Source organism: Echeneis naucrates, chromosome 6 (genome assembly GCF_900963305.1).
Source record: "Echeneis naucrates chromosome 6, fEcheNa1.1, whole genome shotgun sequence".
Lineage (NCBI taxonomy): Eukaryota > Metazoa > Chordata > Actinopteri > Carangiformes > Echeneidae > Echeneis > Echeneis naucrates.
In genome coordinates this window covers 12,730,164-12,751,692 of record NC_042516.1, presented here as the reverse complement: position 1 = coordinate 12,751,692, position 21,529 = coordinate 12,730,164, and the positions used below count along the sequence as shown (strand labels likewise).

The 21,529-nt window shown below is 40.1% G+C and overlaps 2 protein-coding genes across 3 annotated transcripts; both read left to right on the top strand.

Moving 5' to 3' along the window:
- The first annotated feature begins 2,097 nt into the window (after nucleotides 1-2,097).
- Nucleotides 2,098-7,933, top strand: macc1 (MET transcriptional regulator MACC1). 2 transcript variants are annotated; one of them, XM_029504631.1, is made up of 5 exons: nucleotides 2,098-2,195; nucleotides 3,358-3,480; nucleotides 3,575-5,625; nucleotides 5,882-6,070; nucleotides 6,186-7,932. In XM_029504631.1, exons 1-5 carry the CDS (start codon nucleotides 2,129-2,131, stop codon nucleotides 6,387-6,389), a joined length of 2,634 nt encoding a protein of 877 aa, XP_029360491.1. In that variant the 5' UTR covers nucleotides 2,098-2,128; the 3' UTR covers nucleotides 6,390-7,932. The 2 variants fall into 2 exon arrangements, with proteins under 2 accessions (XP_029360491.1, XP_029360492.1); XM_029504632.1 differs by lacking the exon at nucleotides 3,358-3,480 and having other exon boundaries at nucleotides 2,123-2,195; nucleotides 6,186-7,933.
- An 11,901-nt stretch (nucleotides 7,934-19,834) lies between these two features.
- twist1b (twist family bHLH transcription factor 1b) lies at nucleotides 19,835-21,151 on the top strand. The gene is made up of 2 exons (XM_029504856.1): nucleotides 19,835-20,510; nucleotides 20,681-21,151. The coding sequence occupies exon 1, from the start codon at nucleotides 19,977-19,979 to the stop codon at nucleotides 20,481-20,483; it is 507 nt and encodes a 168-aa protein (XP_029360716.1). The 5' UTR covers nucleotides 19,835-19,976; the 3' UTR covers nucleotides 20,484-20,510; nucleotides 20,681-21,151.
- The last annotated feature ends 378 nt before the right edge of the window (nucleotides 21,152-21,529 follow it).

The following is a 21,529-nucleotide window of genomic DNA, read 5'->3' as shown; positions in this document are numbered from 1 at the left end:
AGCTGACAAATGCAACCTCTGCTCATTCTAATTTTACATTTTTTTAAAATTTAAGAGCTGTGTGTGAGAATTGTGGACAAATGGCTCCACCAAGAGGCAGACGTATGTACATCCCATCTCAACTTTCATTCTCTTCAAGCTACTCAGAGAAAGTTTTATTCAAACTGCTCTCTTGTTTTCATTAATCATTGGGCTATTCATTAAATATGAAAATATGAAATTATGCCTGAACGGAAAATCAAATACAGCGCCAGGGTTGGACAGATTGATATGACACCACCATATTGTTTCTAAAAAGGGGGTTACTGCATAGTTCAATAGTGTATCCAAATGCAGGAGACTAGATTCTTTTGAAAAGAGGTAAAACTCAGAAACTGAAAGAGATATAGGAACAATTTAACATTTCCCCATGGGATAAATAAAGTATCTATGTATCTAACTTATCTAATTGTTGTGTGAGGACAAATAGCAAGAGATTCATTCCAACTATCAACAAAATATTGCAAACACCAGTGTAATAAATTTAGTAATCCTCTTTCTCACAGGTAACATACTTACTTACGGGGGGGGGGGGAGTGTGAGTGTGGCTGTGGTTCAACACGCACAAAACAGGTAAACTTCAGCGAAACTGAAGTGGAATTTAGCCATCATAGGTTTTTGCTTTTCCTGCCAGTTTGTAGAGAAAGCCACTTGTTAAAGGATATTTTATATTCGGCTTTAAATCCCATATCCCATGAAAAGGCCAAAACCAACTATGTGTTATGTAACACTTTCTGACCTATTTAATAATCTTGTTGACTAAGACAACTAAGAAATGTAACTTAAGGTGGATGTTACACAGGCAATAGTATTTGTTGCTAGTCATTTCATTGTTAATGTTGGCCTGTTCACAGGATTTGTGGAAAGTATCCACAATGTAGTGAAAGTTAGTAAATGTTGTGCCATCTTCACTCTCAAATCAGCCACAAGAGAGCATAGTTTGCTCACGGATGTATGTTTCACATACATTGTAAAGACGGATGAGACAGTGATAATAAAATTACAACAGCTGGGTCCTGATGAAGTGCAAGACGTATTTTGTAGGTTTCACTTATTTTATAACGAGGCTACCTTAATCCAACATTCAACCTCATAACTGTCATTCAATGGCTTTTCAATTAGCATATAGAAAATACTTTCATTTCCGCAGTAGAGGATGTGAACTATTCATGCTAAAGTCCAGGCTGCTGCGGCCACTACATGAAAATTCATAATCTCCTCAAGAGTGCTTAGTTGCATTCCTTGAGAACTGCTTGTGGAGGCCAGGCCTGCATCCAAAGACCACAAAAGCTCTGGAGGGACATTTCAATTTTCACAAGGATATTCATCAGAAAAACAGTAAAACAAGCAAAAAAAAAAAAAAAAAAAATCCCCAAAGGGATGTGGGATATTTTAACTTCTCAAAGACATTCCATCCAAGTGTTGCACTTTAGTGTTAAGCTGTGACTTACTAAAAATAGTAAGTCAGAAAACATATTATGTCCCAGCCTCAATTAGTGATCTTTTCAGTCCCTCGTCACATCCAACGTGCCTAACATGTGAACTTTCTGTCCCTGATGAGTTTAAGATCTAAAGCTGTCAGTTCATGCTGGCTTTGATCTACACTCACTGAAAACAACGTCGATAGTTGTGACACAGCAAATCAATAAAACCAAACAAATTTTGTCACTGACTACACGAATGACTAAGAGGTAGCAACACCGTCTTTTTCTGCTGCTCTACCTCAAACACCTGCTAATGCTGCCTGTCGGCGTGGAAACACCCAGCTTCGGTTTTACCTTAAAACTGCAGGCTAAATAATTAACTGTGAACATTAACCTTGTTTCCTCCGTCCTTTCATCGACTGAGTCGGTGGCTTCAACATGTGAGGGCTAATCACCGACCTCTAGCTGCTGTCGAAACTGCAGGTATCGCTCGGTTTCAGGTGTGCGCGCTTAAACAGAGCGTTGCATTGTGGGCGCTGTAGTTCCGGAGCACGCGAGCCCGTTTCTCCGAGGGGGCTCCGGTGTTATTGCAAACTCCCAGTCCCGAAATGCTCCGGGCCTGAAAGACAAACAGAGCTGTAATAAGAGGAGCTGGAGGGTTGATCATGACGGAGTGTTGTGTTTTTTCCTGCCAGCGCGTTGAAGAAAAACTCCAAACATCTCATGCCGACGGTGAGACCAGACTTTGTTTGCTTTATCTTACTTTTTAATAGTTTTATTCTCGGGTTTTGTTAACAGGAAGTCGCAGAGGAAGGAAATAGTTAATTAAGATGTAAGGACACAGTGCGGTCGTACACACCTGCTGACTGCTCATTGAAGCTGGAGCTCTGAGTCAGTCTATCCTGCCGAAGCTCTGTTGTTGTTGTTGTTGTTGTTGTTGTTGTTGTTGTTGTTGTTGTCGCCTTGAATTATTAATGAATGTTACTTCAGATGACTGAGTGAAACTATGAAAGACGCACATGTGTATGCTTTAAATGAAATGGACGCTCTCAGATTGATCATGAATCCCGCTGCAGTAAATACAGCAGAGTGCGCTCAGAGTGAGTTTTGGCCGCAGTATTTGGTCTGTCAGTATTACACAGACGGTGGTACTGCACTTTGATCATAGCTAGGAGCGCTGGGAGAAGCGACTATTGTGTCATAGGCTTGACAAGACCAACCTGTTTTTGTGCACTGGTGTAAGAAACCACATTATTAATGACTGACTCACTGTGACAAGTCATGAATGGGTAGTGTCCTTTTACGCTAACAAGTGACAGACTGAAGAGCTCAGGCTTTATTCCCCGTTTGGACAGAGCTAGTTTTCTGAAACAGACAGAAGCGCTGAACCCCGAGGCTGGGAAAGAAATACAGCAGAGGCGGAACCATAACTGCACTCACATGTCTTTCATTGTGGAGGGACTTGTTGTCATGTGTCACAAAAGTTTCAAAATATGTCTCTGCTTAGTCTGTAAATTTAAGGTGGCAGGCAGCCCTAAACGTAAATGAAACAATTAGTCTGCTTGTTATTTTCCAATAAACTGAAGCTGCTTGTCTGTGGTTCAAACCTATAACACTCTATCAATGATAGCACAAAGGTTTTTGAAAATAATTGCAAAATAGATTTCTGCTGATTAATTGGTGAACTCGTGATAAGTTTATCAATAAATAGGGAATAATTTAGGTATTAGGTATATATTAGGTTTGTTCCCTTCAGGAATTATATTATATCATATCAATATCATATGAATTATGTAATTCTAGGACAAAATTTATTTTTATTTCAGACTAGTAAAAGCTACCAGGGAAGGAAAAGACAGTGAAATTCAAAGTCTTATTGTTTTTTTGTTTTCAGATGAAAGTATGGCAGCTGAAAGAGCAAAGCCCTTTCGTCGTGTTGGTAGTCTAATGAGAAGTAAATCTGAGGGTACGCTCATTGACCTGGGAGACATTGGCTCGACAAGCAATAACCTTAATGGTAAAATTCAAATTTAAAAACATAAACAGCTCTAAGTTCATACAGTGTAGCATAATGATAATGTTAACATAGCCTGATATATTTTTTTTAATAGGTGGATATGTGCCGCAAATCACACAGAACTCTGAATGGTCACTTTTACAACCTGAAGATGCTAATCCATCTGAGACAAAAAATCCTTTTTGGAACAAACTTTCTGGATCAAACCCTTTCTTAGATGACATTTTGCATAAAAGCAAAGACAAACAGATTCAAAATACATCAAATGTGAGTCAAGACAGTGAAAAACATCAAGAGAAGCGTAATGATGATGACATCAGCACATCTTCAGATGAAGGTAACGTGGGTAACTTCTTGGAAAACAAACGCAAGGACAGTCACAGATCTGGCAGGTGGAGGAGTGCTTCAGACATCCTCGATGATCTGGAGAGAAAATTGCCAAAACGTGGGGACAGCTTCACACCACCCAGGCCAGTCCTAAACCCAGATTTCGAGTGGCTGAAAAATGACAGAGAGGCCTATAAGATGGCCTGGCTGAGCCACAGGCAGCTGACCCGATCGTGTTTGGACTTAAATCTAATGAGCCAGAGCCCAGGATGGGCGCAGACCCAGGCCTCTGGTTTTCAGGTCATCTGCAGGATTGGTCACGCTGGAGGCTCAGTGCAGCTGCCAGACTCAGAAGTTAGCATCCATATCCCAGAAGGCCATGTTCCTCCTGGAGAAGTCCAGGAAGTTACACTGAAAGCAATGCTCGACCCTCCCCCTGGACTCAATAACAACTACATGACAACCATGAGTCCACTTCTTGAGGTGGTCCTCAGCAACATCAATACAAAAGAGTGCATCTCGCTGGATATGAAACTCTCCGGAGAGGTAAAGGATGACCCGCTAAGTCAGGTGATGACGACTGTAGTTGGAATGGTGTCCAACAAAAGAGAGGGACCTTATATAAAAGTGGATGACTGTTACATTTACAAGAACATGATGCAGATAAAGCTCCAGGATCTGAAGACACATTTTTATGTGATTGCCGTTGCAGAGGCCTCTGCAATCCAGTCTCCTGCTACATCAATCTGGGATTACCTTGACCGCCAAATCACTGTAGCAGTTTATGGTCCCAGGTACATCCATCCATCATTCAAGGTTGTAATACTGGTTTGCTGTCATGAGGATATTCCTGAGAAGCTTCCATTTTCAGATATATGTAAAGGCAACAAGAACCTACCTCCACTTGTACTGCAGCTTTGGGGAAAGCATCAATTTAAACCAGACAAACTGAATAATCTGCATGTCAGAGTTAGAGTCACAGACCCAGTGTTTGAAATCAAACCTGAGGATGAACTGAAAGAAGTGAGGCATAGTCAGCTCAAAATAGGAACTGTTTTGCATCTGCCGGTTGCGTTATCTTATACTGGTAAAGCAAGAATCACTCCCTTTGAATTAGACCTGCAAGTTAAGGAATGTAACACTGGAAGAGCTAGACATTTCCAGGTGCCCTCACCTTCTGTAGCACCCATTCGAACAGAAAAGCGAACACCAAGGCAAACAGAAAGGGGGACCGAAATGGCCAGAACTTTGCCTATTCTAGAGGAAAGTATACCAGATTTCCCCAAATTTGAAGACAAACCTGTGAGCTTACAGTGGTATGGTGTAGCCCTGAAGTCGGTTCTCCGTCAACCACGTGTAGACTACCTTCTGGAGTACTTCAAAGGGGACACGTTGGCTCTCCTTTCCAGAGAGACTGTTAGGTCAGTGGGAAATTCAAAAGTAAAGGAGTGGTATATTGGATTTCTTAGAGGTAGGACTGGTTTGGTTCACTGCAAAAACATCAAACTCATAACCAGAGACCAGGTGATTGACTTCACTGGCATTCAAATCACCACAGAGGTCCTCTTGGACAACATGACGCTACCTTTCAAGAAGCTTACCTATATGTACTCTGCCATCCAGACACTGGTTACAGAGCATATAACCAGCTGGAGAGGTTTTGCAAGTGCTTTAGGGTACAGCAACCTGCCACTGGACACCATTACGAGGACACATGCTGAAACAGAGGCTGATAAGGTGGCCTGCGTTCTGGAAAAGCTGAAGGAAGACTGTCACGCTGGGAAGAGCAAGAAAAAGTTCCTGCATGAACTCTTGGTGGTAAGGAGAGAAAAGCAATATATTTTCACTTCTGACAAATTCACAATGTTAATGAAAGAGAATCTTTATATTTAATATTCCACGTGTCAATCATTCACTCATACGGGTCCAGAGAAGAAAAATAACTAATCTTTTCCACAATAATTGTCATACACACAACCCACAACTTGTGATGCAGTCATTTCACAGTTTAAACTCAGATTTCACCTGCCTTTGAAGGTGTTGTGAGAGCTTATCTCTGCATCCTTCATTTTAGGGCCTGCTCAAAATGGACTCTGTGAATCTGGTGGCCCAGCTGATTCAGAACACAGTCATCTTGTCCACTGCAGTGGAGCTTGGGATTCGATGGCGGGATCTTGCTGAGAAGATGGGAAAGCTCTCCAGCACTCAGATAGCCAGCTATGAGTCACCACACCGAGGGAGTAATGGGGAAGTTAGTCCCCAGGTTAGTTTAACATTGACACAGACGTCATGGACAGTAGATGACACTGATCTGATAAGCTTGATTATGATTTACATTCTATTTTAAAAATAATTCAAAATTTCCTGTTCTGTTTTAGTCGATGTGGAAACCTGCTTATGACTTCCTGTACTCCTGGAGTCTGCGCTATGGAGAGAGCTACAGGGACATGATCCAGGATCTGCACCTGGTCTTGGACAAAATGAGAAATCCTCCAACCAGACAGTGGAGGCAGCTAACAGGTGCCGTCATTACAGTAAACTGTCTTGATATCTTTCGAGCCTCAGCCTATCAGAATAGCTAAACTTTTGCCAAATGCACTGTAAGGTTGACAAGACCCTCTTCAGTCTCTCCATTACAGGAGAGGTTTGTTACATATGGCTTCGATAAATATGTTACTTAATTATTTCTGTTGCCTCATAGCTTCTCTCACTTTATTTTTTTTTTTTTTACAAAACATTAGAAAAGGCTTAATTGAGATACGGGCAGATACTTAATAAATATGCAGGTCATACTTTCATTTAATTATTGACAAGTGAATGAAACGCTACAGACGCTACAGAGAAAAATGTATCTGAATATTTTTATTACATGAATACGTGTAATATAGCCCCAAAGTAAAATTTAATTTTAGTGTGCCATTTTCAAAACTACAATAGTTAGGTCCTGATATTCCGAGTATGAGTAATCTTAACTATTATTTACAAATATGTTCAAACATTTTATATCTTTACCCTTGAAAAGAAGGTAACCATTCTTCTGTTTCCTCAGTGCACTTAGTGCGCTAAGTGTTTATTCAAATTTGACACCCAATATTTTTTCTACATGATTATTTATGGCTCTGATTAGCTTTTTAATACGGCATTCCTATAACTTATGTAATACTTATGAGCCTATCCAGCTTCCCTTAGATAATTTCACATACAACTTTTAAATGGGAATCTGCATACAAACCATTTTCAATTCCTTCTTATGAAATGACTGTTAGTGTGACTGAGGGTTGCAGGGCCTAATCTTCTGCACCACATTGTAAGCAGGTGAGTGGGGAGTAAGAAAACAAATAAATGTGAACACTGTTGCTGAATAGCAATCTCACCAGCGTACCTACATCTACTGTAGCTTTGCAGGCTGACATGTTCTTCCCCAGTGAAATGTGCCTCATAAGTTTCCTGATGCAAGTAAACGAACTGTCAAGGTGTCATTTTACTCTACCTGTGTCATAAACTATTGTTGACCTTCATTTTTGTGTATTAGCTGTTTTTATAGTTAGATATGTACAAAGGAGATAATATCATATTGTACTCTAAGCAATCATAACATATTCATTCTGGCATCATCATGTAATTGCCATATATAAAACCCTCAGTATTCAGAGTTGAGTTTTTTCTAGTTGCTAGAATTGTAGATGAGAGCATTAATGTTTTTATACTGACATTGAGATGTGTTGCATAAGAAATGAACCAATGTTACCTGCAGTATGCTCTCTGATCTGTTTACCTTTTAATAAAGATGTAATACAGTACAGTGGCTATTACTAAAACAGCAAACTGAGCAACTGTCTCTTGAAAAAAAGTGCAAACACATAAACTGCTACGTCTGTTATTTATCACCTGATGCAGCATTTGTAATTATTTTATTTCAGCAGTGTTAAATCCATTGGAACTCATTTCTATTGATTTTCTGCTGGCTATTTGCTTTTCTCTGCACTGTTTGTTTAGGCTAGTTTCAGCTGAGAGTGTTGTGTGCTGGTCTCTATCAGACAGAGAACACAGCACTGTAAGCTGACTTTACTTTGGCTCACTGAAACTACCTCAGGAAAAGTAAATCAAATAAAGAAAATCGTATCAGGCAACAGTGGGAACTGATTCAATCTCCAGCATAAGAATGATTGTAGAAGGTTGTACTTGGACATTTTGAAAGGACTTGTGATAAACAGTGTAGGATAATTTAGCATGAAGGAATTGAGCAGAAAGATAAAAGACAAAATGCTGATAAGAAACATTAGATCTAATGAAAGTATTTGCTCATGAGAATTTATTTCTTCTCACTACAGTAACAAACTTTGTATGAACACCTATCTTATAGGACAAAGTAGTGCCTTTTTTCTTTCCAAACAGCCAGATGTGCCACTTCCCAGCCACCAAATTGATAACAAACAGGAAACTATTTCATAATATTGTGGCACACTAACTGTTTGGGAAAGCATATTTTCTCAGCCATGGGTAAAAATTTTTATCCTGAAAAATGAAGAAATTATAGTTATAGTTACATAGCACAGACAGCTGTGGAATTTTAAACCTTTAACAAGGTTTAAATAGAGTGCAGAGAAAACCATAAGGTCACCTGAACTTTACCAGACATCTTTCCATGCTTTAAGCTTTTGATAACAGACTTCCCCTCGCTAAATACAGTGTTGCTCTGCAAATACTGCATCCTTCATTAGATGACTCAGACAACAAAGTTTCACTGTTTGATGATGCTCTACCTGATCCTTTTGCTCAGATGTATGATTCACCAAAGATAAACATTTAACAATGAGTTACAGAGCCAAATATTAATAATTCATTGCCAGTATTGTACACATCCAAAATTGTCATATTGCGGTATGAAAGACAAAACGTTACCAAAATTCTTTGAATTGGACAACTAGGTAATACTAATACATGAGAAGAAGAAAGAGAAGACTATTAGAGGCAGGGCCTGGTTCAGTTTAAAAATGGGCACTGCCTTTTTAAGCCTCCATTATTTAGATGCACTGAGGCTTTAACTTTGTGACTAATGAAATTTGACTGCTTTTGTTTTGGGATCCTTTAATAGCAGCAGATAGTGTGGCAGCAGGGATACCATAATAATTATGAAGACTGCAGCCTGTCAGAGTCCATGTGCTGACATTTGTGTTGTTCAACAATGTGGTTACACTGATTTAACATAGTGTTTTTAGTGAAAGCTTGAGCCCACACAACACTGTTCAAGATATTCTTACACACTCACAGACCTTGACATGACCGTCATGCTGCTGCTGCTGGATAATCTCTTGTGGTTCAACTGGTTCACCTGTTGGCTACCTCACAGAAATAACAGGAGGGATCATAGACATAACTCCCTCGTCATGTTTCTAAAGGTGTTGTTATCTGGTTAAACAAGACACAAAAATATCAACATGCAAATTATGTGAAGCTATTCTTGCATAATAATCTCCATCAGGTATGTTGATGTTGGCATCTTCAGCATCTTTTGCACTGTCAGTTTTTAATAATTGTGGAATCAGAGCAGCATTTTTTTTCTTTTCTACCGAATAAGCCTTAGCTCACTGACCCTATAAACAATGTCTTTTTCAATAACTCAGTTTCAATGGGAGAAAACTATTTAGCTTACTTTATTTGGTTTGGCATTTACCCAGGCTACAGAACAAGACCTTACACAAGGAAAATTAACTGTAAACCACACAATGCCGCCGCAACACAATTTGCCTACAGCTAATTTTTCTATGACCCTTTCCCTTTGTACACCTGTGTCTGTTCTCTAGCTGCAGCATTTTTAGTGTCTATGCTCCATGGAGTGTGTGTTTATGTCTGCAGGGCCGCTAAACTGCTGTAGCGTTTAGTCAGACCACCATTAGCTGCTGCTCCCCCTCGTATCAAATCAACAATTTAACACATTAAATATTCACTGATGCTCCTGCCAAAGCTGCATCAACACTAAGTCCTGCCATTTACTGACCACTTTTGAAGAAAATACATGTTGAAGCTCCTCCTGTTTCTTGGCCAATAAAATGTTCTCAGACTTGTCAGTGCTTAAGTTTATCCCCGACTACAGCAATGAAATTCCAGTAATGCTCCAACTTCGGCACACATCCAAGATGCTGAGGTTTGTTCTGAGAAAGGCCATGTTTAAATAGCATACATGTTTTATGTATTTCCCAGTTTCTTGGCTTCTTCATTGAAGGCAAGTGCTCACTACAGATTGCATTTCAAGAAGTGCCCCACATAGGTCCTATTCTTCATCAAAATGTCAGACAGGGTGAGACCTCACAAACAAAGCTCATCTCTGCTCGCTCTGCTGTGGTGATCCAGGTGGGATTAAGTAGAAGTTCGCTGGCTTTTTATTTTCTTTAAGGGGGAAAAATGCTGAAATTACTGTTTCATTTGGCCCTTACCCCAGGTAACAGCCAAGAAAAACTTTTGAGCATTTTTTTTTTTTTTTTAAGAAATTTAGATGATGTGCTAACTGAAAAGACACTGACTAACTTTCACATAGTTCATATGTTCTGATAAAATGGCTCAAATTTCGGCAATACTACTGCAATGAGCTGGCTGGTATTTACACTTTAATACAAAAGTAAAACGCATTTTCTATTTTTATTTAGGTTTTTCATCTGTTATGTATACTAATATATGCTATTGTAATTGTTTACTGGTACAGAGCCCCCACCTAGTAATCCAGAACCTGATGCTTTTGGTCCAGTGGGGGGCGCCATTGTATTGATGTTCGGCTGGTTTCATCGAAAATCCCAGTTTGTTCCTTGCATCAACTCTGATGTGCCAAACAATCCTTATTCAATGGCGGGGGGACAAAACTAAAATAAGTTCATCATTTAGTCCAACTGTTAAGGAGTTAATCATATGGTGCTAACAAACAGATCCAACTTCTCAGCATCAGAAACATGTCACAGAAAAATAAATAAATCATGAACAGTACCAAGCACATTGTCAGTCTTTCTTTGCCTGATGGTTCAAATCTCCAAAAGTGTAAAAGCATGTTGATGTTAAAACTAGACATATCTAAAGAAAAAAAAAAAAGCAAGGTGCACATTACCATAGAACTATTAGCAATCTGGGTTATTTTTTTAATACATTTCCCTTGAAAACAAACACTGATGTAGGACTAAGTTGGACACACAGGAGCATGGTGCTATAAGAAAGCACACGCAAAGCCCAAAAAGAGTCCACTCTGATTTCTGAAGCCTACAGATCTGGGAGCCATCCACAAATCACTGTTATGAACAGAAGCATTCCTCTGTCCTCTAGGGTATATAAGGCTTCATTTCGTTTGCCTCCATGATATATGTTGAGGGCAAAAAGTCATTTAGCTTTCAATTTATTAGCCTGGTGATTTATGCATGCTGCAAAGGTACTGGTGGTGTCTTCTGGCCCACCAGCCTACCACTATCCTCCACCCTCCTCACCCACACACCCTTTTCAGATTGGACACTAATAATTTGGTAATGGATGATGTGAAAGCAGAGAATTTGCAGCAATTAGAGGAGTCAGAAAAGAAACTACACGGGTTGACCGTTTCCATGGCTGCACTTCATTTATCATTGGTGTTTTAGTCCTCTCAGGAAAAGATTAATGTTGAGACCACAGCAAGACACCTTAATGTTGGGCTCCAAATTTGAAGACAGCTTGACAACAACAGCACACCTACTCCACTACTGTAGCAGAAAATCACTGATTCAATTCAGGTTAAAGTTACAATAAGTTCACAGTTTTCCTGGTAGTGAAACCGGAAATCATATTTTACACACACAGTAATGCACTACATGGCTGAAAATAATCTTCTTAAAAACAATGAAACCAAAGATATCAACTGTGAATTCTGCAAATTTCTAAAAGTCCATAAAAACGGAGAGTCTGCCTGAGAGACTAGAATATAAACCTCTAATTGGGGGAGGGCAGCGGTTTTATTTATTTATTTTTATTTTTTATTTTTTTCAGGTTTAGCTGAAAATGTTTGTGGTATAAGTTACAAGGTGTTGATTTCTGCCCAGAGTTCAATGCCTTTCTTCTGACTAACAGCCTGCTTGGAGCCTCTTCCCATGACCACCACTGGGAGGGAGGAAGTTCTGTTACCAAATGACTCACAGGGAAAAAAACAACCTGAAGTGTTTGGCAGCACTCAGGGCTGCTTTGTGAGTAATCACCATCCACATCCTTGGACACCTCACTTTGCTCTCACTCTCACTTTTTCCATCAACCAACCTTACAGAAAAGGAGTTTCGTCATGGCAGAACACTGCAATAAAGATTAAGAAACATTTTTAGACACAAATAAACCCACTGTTTTTTTATAAACATCCGCATCTGCACCTCAGACCACAACAAAGCCGCTGATTGCTTTGCCTTCAGGGGAATGATGGCAAAGTCCTTCTCCAGTTCCTCTTGTCTTAATGAATGTGTTTATTTTTGTTGATGTGATCACATCCTATCTTACAGCAAAAAGTTTTGTCAGGTGTACCATGATGATGTGGGGGAGGTGCAAAGAGTATCTGCTGACAGGTCTGATGTACCAGCCGTGACACAACTCAACAACAATCTGAAAACCAGATGGAGGCGCAGTGGGAATAAGACAAGGGAGTGTTAGGATTGCAGGAGATTTTGATTATGGCCACTTTACCACTGAGCCTAAAAATGTTAATTATTCTCAAAACAAAAGCTAATAAACAGACTGTATTTCACCCTTAGACCATAAGCCTTCATACTATGAGAGCAGACTATTATCTTTATATGTTGAGCACTCATATCTTTTATTTAGCTAATAAAAGGCACCAAGAAAACAAACAAAAAAAATGCATTTTGGTATTTCAATTAAAATGCCTCACATATTATTAGCAATTACGTCAAAGTAAAAGCACTCTGCAGAGCAATGGCCCCTGTATCATCATATTCCACGTCATCAGATTGATAATACTGATGTAGCAAAAAAATATTCCACTCTCTTCACTTATTTCTTCTTTTTTTTTTTTTTATTGTAATCTATAATACTCCAGGTTTCTTAATGCAGTGCTCGCTGACCTGGGGAACAAACCTTTTGAAAACATCACAAGAGAAATTAGGGTGGTCGTGGGTGGATAGAAAGGAAGAAAAATCGTAGTTGTACCATACAAACCTAAATTTCAGGTCTTTTTGTAATATATAGGCTATGTTTTTACTTTGAACCCCACACAGATATAAATGAAACAAATGCGAAGTTTAGAGCAGGAAATTAGTCCTGACACAACTGCTAACATTTCAATCAATTTCCACTTGCACAACACCTTTCATACACCTGTAAGAAACTTAACACACTGCTTTGTTACAAGGCGTCACAAGCCACACAGCCTTGGAAACAGTAGTTTAATCTCTTATTGTGTTCTATCATTTTGTTGGTTTTATTAATGTGCTAAATCCCAAATTGAATAATATGGAGATAAATAAAAATGAGAAAAATAAAGAAGCAAAATGGAAAAGAAAAGCTGCAAGTGTGCTCCACTATCGTGCTTTTATGTACAGGACCAAACATGGATAGTTTTCAAAACTGCTGCTGCATAATCATACTGCAAAGACACTTTCCTTTTACCAGTTTTACTTTAAGAGTCCCCAGCAGATGGTGAGGAGAGCCATAAGCTGCAGGTGTCTACACTTCACTGCAACAAGTAATGTCTTTGACAGACCTGAGCTTTCAGCATCTGAATAACGCTGAGACAACCCACCTTCACTATCTTGACAGTTCTGTAGCTTGTCTGCACAGAGAGGTTATTTACAATGGTGTGAAGTAATCAGTCTGTGCACAAAACGGTTGCGATTTAAGTTACACAGTAATTTAACAACTCTCTTCAATCTGCAAATCCTGAAGGTAATAATAAAGCCAAATGACTGAATGAAAAGAGCTGGGTGGCCATGATCACCCAACTTCCACACTGATGAGCAAAGCAAACAAGCCAGAGAGAGAGAGAGAGAGAGAGAGAGAGAGAGCGAGGTTGGGGGGTGGGCAAAAAGTAAAATCTACTGTCAGCCTGAGATTGCGGAGCAAAGATAAATCCGTCAGAGAAGAGCGTCTTCTTGGCTATTTTCTGTCAAAGAAGAGGGAGAACAAGCAGGGCTGAATGGCTCCTGTTCCAAAAACAACATAGCTGGAGAGGTAGCCTATTGTGTCCTGACAGATTGGTCGGACTGAAGGAGGAGGAGGAGGTCACTTCGAATTGACACACTGGGAGGAGCAGAGGTGAGCACAAATCTGGGGGAGATGGGAACACAGCTGCAGTTCAATGGAGAGTTAGTGTCATTACTACTTCACATAATTCACAAACAAAGGCCTGCAAAGGTTGTCTGTCTGTCTATCTACTTTTCTATCTATCTATGCATTCATCCATCAGTAGACAAGTAGCCTATGTGATCCTCCACACTTCTCTTCTGTTTTTGTTGGGAGACTCTCTTCTGTCCCAATCACTCCCTCGGTCCTCACACCCACCCCCACACCTCTGCCCATCATCCCTCTGTGCGCTATTCATCCTCATGTGCAGCTGGAGTACTCTGTTTGACCTCCCCTCTCCTCCACAGCCCTTATTGAGAGGGACTATGGTGGGACTTTGTGGTTAGCATGAAGAACCACACTGGACTGCTGAGGTTATGCTCATCACTTACATAAGTCAATGTGACATGCCCATGTATACGCTGCTTTCCACCTCTGCCAGGGCTGTTTTGTGGAGCTTCAAGCCACAGATAAAGATAAAAGACCGAGCGGTTACTTTTGGAAAAGTTTACTCTATTATTATTTCATATTGTGAGCATGACTGATGACATTCCAGCAGAGGTGGCCTGGGCCAAGTCGTCTTGTCAGTTATGTTCATTATATTAAACAGTAAAGGGACTCGGTGGTGGGGAAATGAGTGTAGTCTACAGGAATCCTTTCTTTTTTCCTGTATTTGTGATTTTGACCCAGCATGCACCTGCACAGGAGTTTTAGATGTTAGCGTAGTCTTACTAAAATACTCCATTCCACAGACACCACCATTTATATTGCTGTAATTGTTTTGTAAGAGCAAATAGTTTTAGTGCAGCCACAAGAGTTTCCTGCTATGCCTTGCACGAAACGTTGCTCAGATTTTTCAATGAAAAGGTCAGTTTATTTATAGTAGAGTGCAGTCATAATGTCATTTTTATTGTGTTGGCTCCCTTCTCTGGCACATTTAATCTGAAAAAGCAGAAATGATGGTGACTCAAAGTGGGGACTGTCTGCTTTTATTTGACGGTATTTATGTCCATGTCAGATGAACCATATAACATTCCGAGCCTGTTTTATATTTTCATCAGCTGAAAATAATTCCGATAAAAAAACAGTTCACAGCAAGATCTGTGGATTATCAAAAGTAACTGGAGCATTGTTTCTGGAAAAATATGTGGCTGTTGAGTTTCATGAATGTTATTTTTCAATGTCAGGAATAAAGTTCCGTTATATGAGGGTGGCCACAGAAATCGCAGTAAGAGATTCACTAAAACATCAGCACACAAAACCAAATCTTTCTGCATAAATAGAGCTGACTGTAATTTATTTATTACTCCATGAATTATATTAACTCCGTTCACTGAAGTAAAATATGCACTCCAATATTGTAGTGGTTACTTCCAGTGTTCTTTTATTTCCTCTCCAGCACAGGTTTTAGCGCATGCAGACGGGATTTCATTTGCATATATTGTAATGGGAATAAACGGGCTAGACGTAAACTGAAGTCATCCCTAATAATGGTACAAGCACAGCATCGCAATCTGTTAAGTAGCAGTAAAGTTAAGACAACATCTTTGGATGGATTCAGGGAAAACCTTTGGGAATGAGACATCACTTTTCAAACTGTCAGTGACACCTGTCAAGATCCTACAGTCTGGGCAAAATATGGTGAAACTACTATAACTCTGAACAGATATTTTCATTGCATGGGTCATTGCATTGGCCTCCATGCTGCAGTGGCCTGGGTGGATGTGTGTGGTCTGCTGGGCGGCAGTGTGCTTTATAGGCAGCAGAAGGCACGACTCAGCGATAGAGAGGTGGAGGTTTCAGTTGTGGCCAAAGCATAAAAATATATGAGCTGATGTTCACGGTCTTCTCTGACAGATCAAATAAACCAACATTCATGGCAGAAATCTGTGACTCTCCGTAGTATTTTTTTTCCTCAGCACATGGTATCCACTGTGTTGTTGCTGTTTTGTGAGTAAAATCAGACCAGAGAAACTCTTTCTCAAAGCCTTGGAGGAAGCCCTTTGTTTGTTTTACGTGTGTGTGTGTGTGTGTGTGTGTGTGTGTGCGTGTTATAAACACAGATTATACTGCAGGGATGCCAGTTCCTCCACAGACCCCACATCACCCCAAGTTTTCAAGCTGTGAAAACATACTGGAGGTTTGTTGGTTCTTAGTGGCTAATAAGGTGTCATTGTGCGGTGGAGCTGTGATATCCCACAGAGTCATTAGGATGACACGAACACATTTAACAGCGGATATTTTACATACAGACATACATAAACACCAAATCAGCTTTATGTGCAAACAAAAATTTACCCTTTTCATTAGATAAGACTTTAGGAAAAGCCATGTTTCGCTGCATTTTCTCTGACAAAGTTCAATTGTGCTGAGCTGCGGCAATATTAACTTGAACCATGATTAGGACCTGCAACATCAAAGCATGCAGCTTTCAAAGGCTTTCTTTTACAGCTAACTTCAGGAGTTCTGGCTCCTATGTGCCCAGACAGCTTATAAAGGGCTGTTTCATCCTCACCTCCCTGTCCAACACCCCAAATACTCTCTCACCACTAGTGGTCTGCTGTTATCAGAAAGAATACCTGATATGATGTCTGGATTTTCCTCCAGAATGGGATATTTTGAAGCTGAAAAACTCTGCTGCTTGACCTTGCCAGTCCAGGGGCTTGATTAGAGGCTATCTGGGACTGCTCTTTGAAGAACACACCCCTGTCTTTTCTCATCCTGTTCAGCGGCTCCATCCTGGCAAGCTGGCATTGGACTCACTGCGGTTTAACTTTAATGGAGTGAACATGAATTTCACCGTGAACTGTGGGATCCTCGTACATGTGGAGGACTGTGGTTTGTTATTTCAATAGATATGAGTAGGCTGATAGAGAAACGCTGGCTTCCAAGGCTGAAGCAGAGAAAATAGACAGGTCTCTGTGGATCTAGCTCCGGTTCAGGACTTAGTGAGTGAGAGCCTGAGTAGTGTCTGCCTAGATGAGACCTTGGGGAGGGGTGGTTAATGACGCTCTGGGGTCACTCATGGCTGGTGTGTCAAGTTGCATGAGTCAGTAACATACACTTGACTCTATCAAAACACCCACTCACTGCTCATTGATAAGGACAAAGGCTTTCTTCATCTGCTGTTTGCCACTGCTCCGTGCCCAGAAGACAGCATCATACGGTAAATCACAGAGAAAAACAATTAGCGCTGTTTATCTCCTCTTCGTGTTCCTGTAATTGTCAGGTCCCGACAGTCTGTATCTGACTGATGAAGGTTTTGTCTTTATTAAAGATCAACACTGGAGAAGTTGTCCTGTGATGACATCATATTTGAGAGAAGCAGCTGTGTTTTCTCAGAGTCACTTCAGCAGCAAAGTGGACTCCTCAGAGTAATCTGCCAAAAAATGGAAACGTAGAGTGGGTGTGAATTCTAGCTTTTGTGTGATTAGTTTTAAAATAAGAAATGATGACCTGTCTTTGTGGAACGGGGGTCTGGGATGCCGACGGGGCAATCACAACCTCCCTGCTTCAAGTCTCTCTGGCGGAGAAACAGTTCACATGATATGCACTGAAGGAAAAAAGCCAAGGGGCTTTTACAAAGCTCTCTCCTACATGAACAAAATCTGAGAGTCAATCAAAAGTAATCAGTGACATTAAGTTGACAAAATAACAAGAATAAGTACAAGAGAACTTGAAAATAGAGTCCAGCATTAGGAAAACACTGTCAAACTAAAATGTGCCAAAGTATTGCAGTGCAGCATAAACCCTGATAGTTTCAGATTATCATTATTTGTGGAATTTTATTATTGATGGATTGGCGTATCAAGAGAAACTAATTTGATATATTTGATTTTAAGTTGATATAGGGGCTAATTAAAAGCTTGAAAATGTCCTTATTTCATAAAATGGCATCATAAGTAACAACACTTATTAAATTGATGTATTGGAGTAAAAAATATACAATAGTAGCATATCTACTGACTTGTTTTACGATGAGCTTCACCAGGTTGGCACACCTGTGTACAGCAGGTAGGTGCTGAGATCAGCACCATGGACAGAGCCACCCCACGGTACACCTTGACGAGCCTTCAGCTCAGCGTCTCAAGCTTTTTCCAGAAAGTATCATCATCCCCATAAAGAAATCTGCTGAATATCTGAAGCTTCAAGATAGAAAAGTTCAAATTCCCCTTGTCGAGGAGTGAAACAAATTAACCCTATAATGCCCGACCCAAGAAATAATGGACAGAAAATTTTAATTCTTTTGAGTCTGAAGTCTTTATTTGGCCCTCTAACAAAAAGTACAAATAATAATAATAATAAACTTGTGGATTTGCATTTTTGTTTATGTAGTGTTTGTTACATTGTTCATTACAGCCAATTCCAGCAATAACAAGAACCTTTCTCCTTGGTCACCTGAACCATCTGCATCTTTATTTTTTCAAACAACTGCCTTTTTCAATCTCTTTTTCTTTCATGTCGCCAAGGTGATGTTCTCATTAATGTATGCATCAAATATGATACAGACAGCAAAGCCAAAGTTAACATGATCATCCGCTTGGTTTCAATATGAACTGCTTGATCAGAGAGGCAACAGAAGCAAGTCTCAGCTAAACAAGCTTGTGTTTCTCCCTGGAACAATACTTCACTCTCAGGCTTCCACATAGATGTAAATGGATGTTCGTTGGTGTTGTGACCTCCGACCCTGACTGCCCCCCTGTTTCCTGAACCAGATGCTGCTCCTGTGGACCACAGCCTTCTCAACCTAAACAAAGTAATCCTCCACTAAACAAGATGGATATTGTATCACCAACCAAGCAAATACCAGAGGGCCTTATAGACAGAGCTGCCCTCTTCTCATCCCTGACTACAGCCAGTAGGGAAAAATCACTTCTTCTATTGTTTCATGGATGAACAAAAAGCTATAAACTTTATTTTCCAACAGTTGTAGATATATTTCAAAGTCATACTACAGTATAGAAAAAAAATGTGCCCTCTTGTGGGGAATATAATTAGAGCATGCTGCTTGGATCCAAGGAAAAGTTTGAAACTTTGCAGCGCTGGCTCCATGTCAAAAATGTAAGATTGGGATCATATGTTGCCTATATGAAAGCCTTTTGATCTCACTTGGTTTAAGAAAGACTAGATGGAAACATAAATCCAAAATGCATGTGGGTTAGGTTTACAGAAATGTGCCAATGTTGTATAATAGTAGCCTTTAAAAAGTGTCAGCTCATGCAATTATTGGAGATGATTGTAAACATGAAGCAGCAGCAGTATGAAGACACAATAGGCTTTTTATCTGGACGCAGCTAAATGGATGAAGTGGCACATTTACATATTACACTCAATACGAGGAAAACAAAGTTGTTACAATATGTTGTTTTAAAAAAGGATTTATGCTCTTACATAATGAAAATGTTTACTTTTTGATTTGTCCTTGCTCATATCACGACATGGTTGTTGTATCTGTAGAAAATCTTGTTGCAGCTGTAATGATTACTATTATGTATTTTACATGTATTTTTCTTTTGAAATAATTCTGACATGTTGTGAAATAGCAGCTTTACACACTTATCTTTTCCAAGTCTGACTTTCTATTAGAGCTCTCTGATAGCTCCTTGGATGCTCCCACCCCTTGCCTCACGTAATTCATCTTCTTGGCCAATCCTGTCCCTCCCCAAAAAGTTTACGCCATGCAGCCTATAAGAACTGCCAAAGTTTCTCAAGTATCAGAAAAGACTTGTCCTCCCAGGAACCCATCTATGGATACTCTGGTGTCACATTCAAAGCCACAAAGATCTGCGAGTGGACTACTTCTTTGACTTCATGAGAGGGAAATAATTTTTTTATTTTTATTTGGGGGGGACCCTTTCTGGCCGCCATCTGCCCAACTGGAGATGTCTGAGGAAAATATGGGGGAAGAGTCGAGCAGCTCCCCTGTCTCTCCTGTGGACAGCCTGAGCAACAGCGAGGGGGAGCTGGACAGACAGCCGAAGAGGTGTGGGAGGAAGAGGAGACCCAGCAGGAAAAACGGGGAGGACTCAGATAGCCCGACCCCTGGGAAAAGAGGGAAGAAGTCCAGCAGCAGCAGCCCGCAGTCTTTCGAGGAGCTCCAGTCGCAGCGGGTCATGGCCAACGTCCGGGAGCGCCAGAGGACCCAGTCCCTCAATGAGGCGTTCGCGGCTCTGCGGAAAATAATCCCCACTTTACCCTCGGACAAGCTCAGCAAAATACAGACCCTCAAACTCGCAGCCAGATACATCGACTTCCTCTGCCAGGTGCTGCAGAGCGACGAGCTGGACTCCAAAATGTCAAGCTGCAGTTATGTGGCTCATGAGAGGCTGAGCTACGCTTTCTCTGTGTGGAGGATGGAGGGCGCCTGGTCCATGTCAACATCTCACTAGCGATCTGGAGAAATTATGCCCAAAATGGTAAATTGGTTTGTCAAGAAGAGAGTTTCCTGGAAAACAAACTAAAATAAATAAATTAAACAAACAAACTTACTGACAGGAAATGTTAAGTTTGGCCTAAATGCAGAACAACTTTCTGAAAGTGTGCTACTTTGTGTAATATTGTCAGTAACTCCTTATGTAACCTTCAGGTGACTGCTGAATCTTCCTTTCACACTCTGACGGGACAAATCTGGAGTCCAGTGCTGGATACATGGGATCACTCTATTTAAGCCTAAGACGACAGAAGGTCTGGGGATCATCCCTGCAGGGGCCCGTGTGTTTGCTCCATACATCCCACTTTGATCTGCTTCCATGTTGTTGACGACGAATGTTGAAAATATCCTGTTTTTTTGAAACAAAGATTTCTTTTTTATTATGCATGCCTTTGGACTTGTTTCTGCGGAGGTCAAAGTGCATGGTTAAGGCAGTTGTCTCAGTGTTTTGGTGTGAGACTGTCAACTGGTGGTGTAGCTCACATTACAGACTGACTGTGTGAACCTAACCTGTGCAAATAAAAAAAAAATAGAATACATTTATTTATTTATTGGTGAAACCTGTTACATTGAGGAATGGACCCTGTGTCTGAAATACAAATACATTCCTATTTTTTATTATCGTTTTTGTAAATGTTTGTATATTTTTTGCATTAAAGGAAATGACGATAAAAAAAAAACAGTTTGGTTGTCTTTTTTTTTATTTCTTCAATCGTTAATTTAGTGTCATGACAGATTTCTGAGGAGGCCGGTGTTAAAATTAAAAATGGGCAAATGTAAATGTTGTTTTAAATGACAAAAGGACAACACATTAATGTAAAAAACGTCCCCTTCCTTGGAAAACAAGTGGAGTTATTATTATGTCGAGCAAACACATGGGAAAACATGCAGGATTTTTTTTTTTTCAAATGTTTGCATCTAAATGATAATTAGCATTATAATAATAATTCTAATAATAAAGAATGATGGTTTTAAATTCCATAAGGAGAGTCTAAGTCTTGCTTT